Consider the following 10542-nt stretch of genomic DNA (forward strand, 5'->3'; position numbering starts at 1 on the left):
GAGGTGGCGCAGTGATAAAGCTTTGGACTCTCAAGCATGAGGTCCTGAGTTCAGTCCCTGGCAGCTCATGTGCCAGAGTGATGTCTGGTTCTTTCTCTCTCCTCCTATTTTTCTCATTAATAAACAAATTAAAAAATCTTTTAAAAGATATGCAAAAGCTGCTTCACTTAAGTGAATGAATTCCTCGGGAACCCTCAGCGAACTACATTAGTGAGCCCCCGCCCCCACGCGACATTTGCGCTGCCTGCGGGCATCCCTTCTCTGTTGCGCAGTCTGGGCAAACACGGCGGGCGTACGCGGCCAGGCAGGCCGGACCCACAAGAGCCTGGTTCCGAATCCCGGAGGGAAGGCCTAATCGGGCGGACGCCACCCCCGGGAAGTGACGCTCCTCGGGCGAGCGGCCCAGGCCGGAGCGGAGAACACACAGCATGGCGGAAGCGGAAGGGAGCTCGCCGCTCCTCTTGCCGCCGCTGCCAACCCCGCCCGGGATGGCGGAAGTGGAGGCGCCGACGGCGGCCCAGAAGGACCAGAAGGAAAGTGGCGCCGTCATGGACGTGGAGCGAAGCCGTTTCCCCTACTGTGTGGTGTGGACGCCTATCCCGGTGCTCACGTGAGTCTCTGGGCTCTGTAGCGGCAGCTGCGCGGCCTCCAGCGCTTCCGTCCAGTCCGGCCCGCAGGCGCCGACCGGTCTCTGCCAACGGGGGGAACCATCCCTCGTCCGTCCTGTCAGCGGTTGTCGGGCGGGGAGGGGCCTGAGGCTGAGAAGCCGGGGGCCCAGGCGCGCGGGGAAGGGGCGTCTCGCCCGGGGGGAGGCGAACACGCCTTCATTCATTGTCTTCGCTGCTCCATCCATTCGCGGGCAAACGCCCGCGGCTCACTTCCTCTCGGCAAGTTCCTTGCGGAATCTGGAAGCTGGAGTGGGAGTTGGGTGGAGACCACATTGGCGCCGGGGTGTCTACACTGCCAGGGCCCCTAGAGGTCAGAGTTCAACCGTCTGTCCGGCCGGTGAGGCGGCAAGGCGGCAAGGCGGCTTTCGGCCCCGGGGCGTCTGCATCCCAGACGAGACTCTTCGTGAGCAGAGCGGAGCAGACGCCGCTTTGCCCTCTTGCATCCGCCTTGCCCGCTGGGCATGACCGCTCCCGGGCTCTGCAGTTAAGCTTTCACACCACGTTGTGTGTGTGCGGTTATCCTCTCAGCTGATGCAGCTCAGCCACCTGTACCATTAAATGGCTTTTTTGTTTTTTAAAGATGTATTCATTCATATTTTAGTAGGTCAGAGAGAAACTAAGAGGGGAGGAGAGAAAGATGAGAGAAAGAGACACTTGCAGCACTGCTTCTCTCCTGAAACTTCTCCCCTGCAGGTGGGGACAGGGACTTGAACCTGGGTCCTTGCTCATGGTAATGTGTGCACTCTACCTGGTGCACCACCGCCCGCCACCCTCACCCCACTCTATTGTCTTGATCAGGTGTATGCTAATAATCAAGTCTTCTCTTTCGTTTCCTCTGTCAAAAGCAGTGGCTTTGTGTAAATGGGATCATGTTTGGCCTTAGATGTTGCTAGTCCTTAAATGACCTTAAGTGTTCTCTTATTATATTAAATACTTCATTTGCTTTGCGTTTTTCAAATGCTTGTGCATTTTTAAGAGCATCCAAGTCTGAGTCCTTTATTTTTATTTTTTTTTAAATTTTTTTTATTAATTTTATTTTTGAGAGAGATGCAAACATAGAGAGAAAGAGACAGAGAGAGAGAGAGAGAGAAAGAGGAGAGAGACCAGAACACTGCTCAGCTCTGGCTTATGGTGGTGCGGGGCATTAAACCTGGGACTTTGGAGCCTCAGGCATGAGAGTCTGTTTGTATAACCATTATGCTGTCTCCCCCGCCCTGTCTAAGTCCTTTAAAAATAAAACTTTTATTAATTTAATGTGTTTGTTAATTCAGTGTTCTTTTAACATTTCCTAAGTGACTCTTTAAGTTCCTAGAATGATTTTAGGTGGTGGGTGGGGGACATTGCATAATGGTTATGCAAATAGTCTCATGCCTGAGACTCTGGGGTCCTGGGTTCAATCCCCAACATGATAGCCAGAGCTGAGTAATGCTCTGGTAAAATAATAGTAAGGTAAAATAATTTTTTTATTAGGTGATAAAAATGCATAGTAGTGAACAAACCATATATGATATTTGCTGTCATGGAATTTAAATCACACCAGAAGATAGTAAACAAGTAAATCAATGAGAGAACTTCTGATAGCAATTAGTACTATAGGAAAGGTTAAGTGTTAATGTGTGGGGTCTATTTTTTTGTAAGTACAATTGTGTGGGATAATCAAGGAATGTATTGATTTTGCAAAAAAAACTTTTTTAAAAAATTATTATTGTTACTTTTTTTGGTTTCTTTCTTTTTTTTATTGGGGAATTAATGTTTTACATTCAACAGTAAATACAATAGTTTGTACATGCATAACATTCCCCAGTTTCCCATATAACAATACAACCCCCACCAGGTCCTCTGTCATCCTTCTCGGATCTGTATTCTCTCCACCCACCCACCCCAGAGTCTTTTACTTTGGTACGATACGAATTTTTCAAGATTTATTTATTTGAGAGAATAAGGAAAAAGAGAGACCTAAAGCATTGCTCTGGCACATGCAGTGCTGGGGATCAAACTGAGGACCTCATACTTAAAATCCCAGTGCTCTAGCCACTCAGTGGATTTTTGCATATGTTTACATTCATGTCACCCAGAACAAGCTAGAGAACATTTCTAGGACCCAGAAAGCTCCCTTGTGCCAGTCAGCTCAGCCACAGAAACAACTCTCTTTGGTCCTCTAGCATTTTAGATTAGTTTAGATGGAGAGAGGAGGGGAAGACAGAGGGGGAGAGAAAGACACCTGCAGACCTGCTTCACCGCCTGTGAAGCGACTCCCCTACAGGTGGGGAGCTGGGGGCTCGGACCGGCATCCTTAAGCCGGTCCTTGTGCTTTGCGCCATGTGCTTTCTTTTCTTTTCTTTCTTTTCCCAGAGCATTGCTCAGCTCTGACTTATGGTGGTTCAGGGGACTGAACCTGGGACCTGGCATGAAAGTGTTTGCATAGCCATTATGCTGTCTCCACGCTCTTCTTTCTTTTTTGATAGAGATGAAAGACAGGTAAGAGAGACAGAGAGGAGAAATACCTGCAACACTCCTCCACCACTCAGAGTTTCCTCCTTGAGGTGGAGGTTGGGGGCTTGAACCCAGCTCTCTACAAGTTGAGCCACCACCCATCCCAATGCCCTTTATTTACTAATGTGACAGAGAAGAGAACCAAAGCATCATTCTGGCATATTTGATGCCAGTGACTGAACCCAGAGCCTCATGCTTTTTAAGTCTAAATAGCTCTAGCCATTGTACTACCTTCTAGACTTCAGTGTGCTTTTGCTTTTGTGTAAGGTTTCACTCTGCCTTTTGTCTGTGAGAATCTGGATTACATACAGCAAAAGTTTGTTCTTTTTCATTGCTTTTTAAAAGTATTTATTCATTTATTCCCTTTTTGTTGCCCTTGCTTTATTGTTGTAGTTATTGTTGTTGTTTATGTCATTGTTGTTGGATAGGACCGAGAAAAATGGAGAGAGGAGAAGATGGGGGAGAGAAAGATAGATACCTGTAGACCTGCTTCATTGCTTGTGAAGCAACTCCTCTGCAGGTGGGGAGCCAGGGGCTCGAACTAGAATCTTTATGCTGGTCCTTGTTTTTTGTGCCACCTGCGCTTAACCCACTGCACTACCAACTTCCTCGTTTTTTTTTGTTTTTTTTTTAATGTCTTAAAAAAAATTATTTGGTCGAGACAGATAAAAATTGAGAGAGAATGGGAAGATAGAGAGGGTAGGAGGGGGGCCCAGGTAGTGACATACCCAGTTGAGCACATACATTACCATGCACAAGGACCAGAGTTCAAGTCCCAGCTCTTTACCTTCGGGGGGACACTTCATTAGTAGTGAAGCAGATCTCCAGGTGTCTGCTTTTCTTTCTTCACTCTATTAATTGAGAGGGAAGGGGGAGAGTGAGAGGGGACATAGACAGAGACACTTATAGCCCTGTTTCACCACCTGTGAAGCTTTCCCCTGCAGGTGGGGACCAGGGGCTTGAACCTGGGTCCTTGCATACTGTAATGTGAGCACTTAACCAGGTGTGTCACCACCCAGCCCCCCTCTTTTCTTTTCTTTTTTTTTTTTTATTTTAATGTATTTATGAGAGTAATAAGCAGAGCAGAGAGAGGGCCAGAGCACCACTCTGACATATGGGTGCTAGGGATCAGACTCTGGACTTCCTGCATGTAAGACCAGTGTGCTACTGCTGCACAGTATCTAGGGCCTCACCAGCAATAAGCTTGTAAGGAACAACTCATGGTTATAATATCCCTCTGAGTTTTAACCAATTGTGGGGGTACAACAGTGTCCATTGTGCTGTTCATCGGACTTGCTCTTCACTACATGAAGTCTCCTCAGCTTCTTCCTAGGCAGCTACAAGACCCTTAAGCTCTGCCCCTTCTTCCCTGTCCTTTTTTCTTCACAGGTGGTTTTTCCCATTCATCGGCCACATGGGCATCTGCACATCCACAGGCATCATTCGGGACTTCGCTGGCCCTTACTATGTCTCAGTAAGTCCCCATTCCTCCCCCCTCTGGAGGGTCCCAAGACTAAAGTGGAAGACTGGTCTGTCTTACCTGTAGGCAGCTTTCTGTCTTCCCAAGCCCCCTAAGAAAACTCCAGGACGAGTTGGGAGGGCAGTGTGGCCTCACTAGCCCAGCCCTCTGCCCACCCCTGGGGTGCTGATCTGGTTCTTTCTCTCTCTCTCCTCCTATCTTTCTCATCAATCAATAAAATTTTTTTCTAAAAAATGAGCAGATAAATATAGACAGCCATAGAATTAATAGTCAACTCATATCTGTGGTCTTGGGAGAGCTTATGCAGCAGTGAAGGAAATAGGGACACAGAACTCATTGTAGGAAACGTATGGAATTATACTTCTGTTATCTTATCATTTTGTTAATATTAAATTACTAATTTTAAAAAATATTTTTATTTAGTTTAATGAGAAAGAGTAGATACAAAAGGAAAGATACCGAGAGAGACCAGAACACTGCTCAATTCTGGCTTATGGTGGGACTGGGGATTGAACCTGGGACCTCAGAGCCTCAGACTTGAAAGGCTTTTGCATAACCATAGTGTTGTCTCCCCAGACCCTAATAAAATTTTTTTTTAATCTTTTTTAAAAAATTTTTATTTATTTATTTTCCCTGTTGTTGCCCTTGTTGTCTTTTTATTGTTGTTGTAGTTATTGTTGTTGTTGTTGTTATCCATGTCGTCGTTGTTAGATAGGACAGAGAGAAATGGAGAGAGGAGGGGAAGACGGGGAGAGAAAGATAGACACCTGCAGACCTGCTTTACCACCTGTGAAGCGACTCCCCTGCAGGTGGGGAGCCGGGGGCTCGAACCGGGATCCTTATACCGGTCCTTGCGCTTTGCGCTACGTGCGTTTAACCCGCTGCGTTACAGCCCAACTCCCAATAAAATTTTTTTTAATCAATAATTAACTAGAGAATGTGCAGCAAATGAGAGCCAGAGGGATGAGGGGATTACCTGGGAGCCACACTGAGGGACAGTGGCCGCCATAGCCTGAGTCTTTGCTTCCAGGTGCAGTGCTCTTTGCACTCCTACTGTGCTTTCTTGCCACAGCAAAGCTATGGTTGGCATTTCAGCTCTGTGCCAGCCATAGAGCAGGAACCAGACCCCACTCCTGTCCACCCCATCCTGACACACCCCTTTTAAGTCTACTCACCCACCACCAACCCAGGTCTATTTGGAGCTGGATGCAGGCTCCCTATTGACCTCTACCTTTGTCCCTCAACAGGAAGACAACATGGCCTTTGGGAAACCTGCCAAGTAAGTGACGAGCATCCCATGTGACTATCCCTAGGGTGGTTTTTGCCTGCCTGGAGCAACAGGCCAGGCCTCTGGGACACAACAGGAGCCAGCACTCTGGTGATGGGGTAAGGGGAGGAACTGCCAGGATTCACCAGAGAATATAGCCTCACCCCTCCTTCCACCAGTCTCTGGATGGAGCCTTTACTCAGGGACCATCTGGGTCCCGTCTCAGCTTTCCAATTTCATGTTTTCAGTTCCATTGGAAGGTTGAAGAAAAAGAGAATTTGGTAGGGGCTAGGTGGAGGCATACACATATTAGTACACACGAAAACCAAGGTTTAAGCCCATAGCCCCTTCTTGCAGAGGGAAAGTTTCACAATTGGTAGAGCAGAGCTGTAGGTCTCTCTCTTTCTCTCTTCCTATCTCCTTTCCCCTCTCCATTTCTCTCTTCTATCATAAGGGGGTGGGGGGGCGCAGCTTGGTCAAAATGGCCATCAAGAAATGAACAAAATGAACTTATGCCCTGGTGTCTGGGGAGTGAGCAAGCCATTTGTGATATACAGGAGATCTTGTTTGGAACTCTGCTACAGAGTTCTGTCTGGAGAGAATAAAAGCAGTTCAGGCATTTTTGGCTTGCTTGCATGCTTGGAACTTGAGGGTCTTTGTTTATTCTATTTTGGAGACCTACCCAGTATCAATGCCTCAGCTGACTGTGTGCTCAGGACAGTTGCTGCTGCTGGGACTGCGCCCAGAGGGAGTAGGCTGGAGTAGGCTCAGCCCCTGCTCACTTCCTCACACAGGTGGGAATGTGGGCCAAGGGCCTCCGGCATAAGTGTCTGCTGCCAGGCTGCATTTCAAGGACACCCACTTGCAGTGCCAGGGCACTACCACACCATTCCCTGTGCAGCAGCCAGGGGGCACTCTGACCTCTCAGCCCTTGAGACTCTAGGCTGTTTGATTGCTTGGAGCAGCCATTCTCACCCTGCTTGGTTAATCTTTTAGGTCCGCCAGCTGCTCCCCCACTCATTCCATATAGGGAGACAGGGAGATTGGATAAATTCCTCAGGGTGGCATTCCTCAAGGTGCATCTCTAGTCTCACTTCTCATGCCAACACCCTGTTTCCATACCACCACCACCCTCAGAGTCCTCCAGCAGTGCCCAGCCTCTTAGTTTCTGTTCCTCTACCTATAAGGTCCTATGCCTGCTCTATGCACAGCTGATCTCTCTGCCTTCAAACTACAATCAGATATCACCCTCAAAGCCTCTCTTATGCCCCAGCTGAGCTTAGAGCATACATTTCCCCTGGATCCACATGGTAGTAGGCCCCCACACTGTTACAGATGTCTGCTCTGTGACTCTTTCCCTAGACCTTGCTCTCCCTTGCAGCCTCAGCATTCAGCTCAAGGCTCTGTACAGAGCAGACATCAGGGGACATTCATGGAGCTGAGGCAGTGTCCAGAACTCCCTGTCTCCCTACAGGTACTGGAAGTTGGACCCTGCTCAGGTCTATGCTAGTGGGCCCAATGCATGGGACACAGCTGTGCATGATGCCTCTGAGGAGTACAAGCACCGCATGGTAGGTGGGCTGCTCCTGAGGGTGGGAGCGTGCTAGGAGGTTCCTTAGTAGCCTGGCCTGACCCATTCCTTCCTGTATCTCAGCACAGTCTCTGTTGTGACAATTGCCACTCCCACGTGGCATTGGCCCTGAACCTGATGCGCTACAACAACAGCACCAACTGGAACATGGTGATCCTCTGCTTCTTCTGCATGCTCTATGGGAAGTATGTCAGGTAGGCTGCCCATCCACCTGTCGTCCTGTCACCCTCCCCTGGGGCTCTTGCAAGCATTCCAGCAGGGCCATTTCTGTAGTCCTTCAGCCAACAGGGACAAAGCAGATGCTAATTGGAGCCATGCCAGTTATAGAACCACTGGCTGAGTCCCTGGTGGTTAATGAGGTGACTTTTTTTCTTTTTAAAGATTTATTAATGAGAAAGGAGAGAGGGCCTGGGGAGACAGCATAATGTTTATGTAAAAAGACTCTCATGCCTAAGGCTCAGGGGTTCCAAATTTAATCTCCAGCACCACCAAAAGCCAGAGCTGAGTAGTGTTCTGGCATCTCTCTCATTAAAATAAAATGAAAATTAAAAAAGAAGAAGAAAGAAGAGCTTGAACATCACTCTAGCATATGTGACGCCAGGCATCAAATTCAGGACTCTATGCTTGAGAGTCCGTTACCTTGTCTACTGTGCCACTTCTTGGGCCACTAAAGATTTCTTTTTTTTTTTAATTTATATACATTTTTAATTAAATGAGGGAGAGATAGAGCATCACTCTGGCACATGTGGTGCCAGGGATTGAACTCAGAGGCAACTATCCTGCAGTCCAGCTATACCTGGGTCCTAACCCAGCTGTGTCACTTGCTCACAGTGAGGTCACAGGTCAGCTGCTTTGGCCTCTCCTCTCTAAGCCATGTCTGCTTCTGGTAAAGTGAGGATAATGACTTTGACTCCTGGAGTCCAAGTCTAGAGTCCTTTGCTTAGTTCAAGTGAGTTGTAAACCCTCACAGGAGAGTAGGTGACCACCCCACACAGCTCCTTATCAGAAGCAGGGTGCTGAGCAGGTAGGCCCCAGAGGTGGCCCAAGAGACCACTGAAGCTATAGCCCCCTGATCTGTGAAGTGGAAGGCGTTAGCTCCACAGGGAAAGGCTGAGTGGGACTCTCCCTTGGGAACCAGCACACACGGGTCATCCCGCTGCCTCACCAAGCTTCCCTCTAACTGCACTCACAATTAGGAGCTTCTGAAAAGGAGATCCTTGGGAGTCTTTTTAGTCCAAAAGGACTTTAGAGGTCTTTTGAGAAAATCATAACTGTCCACACAGCAGAACTGGGATTAAGCCAGAGCCTGTATCTAGCCCGGGACTATGTGGCTCCAGCTACACGGTGCTAAACCTTGCCTGCCCCTCCCACTGAGCCCCATGACAAGGGGTATGGGAGAGAGCGCCTCACTTCCACATACCTATTCTGCTCTCTGATGAGCTTTCCCCAGGCACAGGTGATTGTGGATGGAAACAGTGATACCCAGAAAGGGTAGACATATCTCCACATGTCTCCACAAGAGCCTGGAATAGCCCCTGTCTGGGACTATAGGTGGTGGTTCACAGTGCACGCTAGGCCTGACTCAGTCCTTTGACCACGTTGGGGTGGGGGGATATGGAAGGAGAGACTCTAGGTATTTCCATCAGGGCAGAGCCCCATCTGGGTTTGTGGATGAGTGAGGCCAGGCATCCACTCCTCAGACCCTTTTAACCATTCCCTCCTCTCTGTCAGCATTGGGGCCTTCGTGAAGACCTGGCTGCCCTTCGTCCTCCTCTTGGGTGTTATCCTAACCATCAGCCTGGTCTTAAACCTTCGGTGATGGCTTCCTCGTGACCCTGAATCCACCAGACTCCTAAGGAGGAAGCTGCCACTTTTTTGGTTCCAGATTCTTTTCTTCACCCTGAAAGACAGGGATGAACCTGCTGGTTTTGACCCAGGGTCTGGACAAGTGGCTGGAATAAGGACTGAGGACACGCACGGGGCATGGGTGTTTGTTTATTGTGTCTCCTGGTCACTCAGAAGTTCCCTGTCCCCCTCCATTCCAGACTGTGACCCCTGTCCTTGAGGAGCCCTCTGTTCATCTTTTGGGAAGACCTTTGCTTCCCTCTGTAGGGTTGCTGCTTCCACTGCCTGCTGGGCTCCCTGTGCCCGTTGAGAGCAGGGAAGATGTTTAGACCAGCAGAGAAGGCCACACGGGCAGAGCTGGATCTGGTCTGGTGGAGATGCTAAAAATTCTCCATAAGCTAAGCTGCCCGTGGACATTCAGCACTGGCCTGCAGAAGGGTCCAGTGGACTGGAGCCCTCTTCCCCACCTGGTGTTCATCAGAAGCTTTACTAGGGGTGGTTGTGCCACAGGCATCCGCCAGCCCCTGTTGCCCTTCCTCCCACTCTCCTAGAGCCTCCTGGCACTTGGAGGCTTTAGCTGCAGTTTGAGGCCTGGGCACTTCCAATCCCGCTGAAGAGTGAGCGATGCTGACATGACCAGAGTGAGCCCTGTAGCCAAACCAATATAAGAACACTAGGCCCCAGCCCCAGGTGTAGGCCTTGTGCTAGTGATCTGCATCCCTTGGGTCCAGGGTTGGGGTATGAGTGGGGCTATGAGAGCATCGAGAGCCATCAAGGAGGGGTGGGTGGTGGTAATGGCCTGTGCTGTCCCACTCACCCTACTCCACGAATCTTCTGTGTGGGACTCCCTGGGCAAAACAATAAAGAGTTTTTACTTCTGACCATGCCTTGTCATTTTCTCTCCTCAATGTCCTCCTTATCCCTTCCGCTCATGTCTTCCTGCTGCTGGGGTGCCTGTGCCTCTGCTGAGGGGTCTGCTTACTTGCCCATGATTGAGTCCTCATCCAGGACTTGGCATCCCCTCAGTGACATCCTGCCTTGAACTCCAACTGAGGGGTATCCCCTCCTTTCCACATCTACTTCCCAGAGCTGCCTCCTCCAGGCAGTATGGAAACCTCCCCCCACATTCCCTGCCAGGAAGAACTTGGCAGGAAAAAACTAGATGGCACTGTGCAGAGCAGAGTCTGAATCTGTGCTC

The 10542-nt window shown here is 49.3% G+C and overlaps 1 protein-coding gene across 3 annotated transcripts; it reads left to right on the plus strand.

Annotated features, from left to right (window-relative positions):
* Positions 1 to 320: 320 nt before the first annotated feature.
* TMEM222 (transmembrane protein 222) lies at positions 321 to 10225 on the plus strand. Of its 3 annotated transcripts, XM_060205642.1 has the most exons (7): positions 473 to 610; positions 3021 to 3146; positions 4551 to 4635; positions 5889 to 5920; positions 7383 to 7479; positions 7563 to 7693; positions 9231 to 10225. In XM_060205642.1, exons 2-7 carry the CDS (start codon positions 3136 to 3138, stop codon positions 9316 to 9318), a joined length of 444 nt encoding a protein of 147 aa, XP_060061625.1. In that variant the 5' UTR covers positions 473 to 610; positions 3021 to 3135; the 3' UTR covers positions 9319 to 10225. The 3 variants fall into 3 exon arrangements, with proteins under 3 accessions (XP_060061624.1, XP_007532546.1, XP_060061625.1); XM_060205641.1 differs by lacking the exon at positions 3021 to 3146 and having other exon boundaries at positions 321 to 610; positions 7563 to 7649; XM_007532484.3 differs by lacking the exon at positions 3021 to 3146 and having other exon boundaries at positions 374 to 610.
* Positions 10226 to 10542: the final 317 nt, after the last annotated feature.

Source organism: Erinaceus europaeus, chromosome 13 (genome assembly GCF_950295315.1).
Source record: "Erinaceus europaeus chromosome 13, mEriEur2.1, whole genome shotgun sequence".
Lineage (NCBI taxonomy): Eukaryota > Metazoa > Chordata > Mammalia > Eulipotyphla > Erinaceidae > Erinaceus > Erinaceus europaeus.

Bases quoted from the DNA above. Each gene is read 5' to 3' on its own strand.
- TMEM222 (XM_007532484.3), top strand. From the start codon at position 429: ATGGCGGAAGCGGAAGGGAGCTCGCCGCTCCTCTTGCCGCCGCTGCCA. The intron at 611-4,550 runs GTGAGTCTCTGG...TTTTCTTCACAG, and splicing joins ACGCCTATCCCGGTGCTCAC to GTGGTTTTTCCCATTCATCG. The intron at 5,921-7,382 runs GTAAGTGACGAG...GTCTCCCTACAG, and splicing joins GCCTTTGGGAAACCTGCCAA to GTACTGGAAGTTGGACCCTG.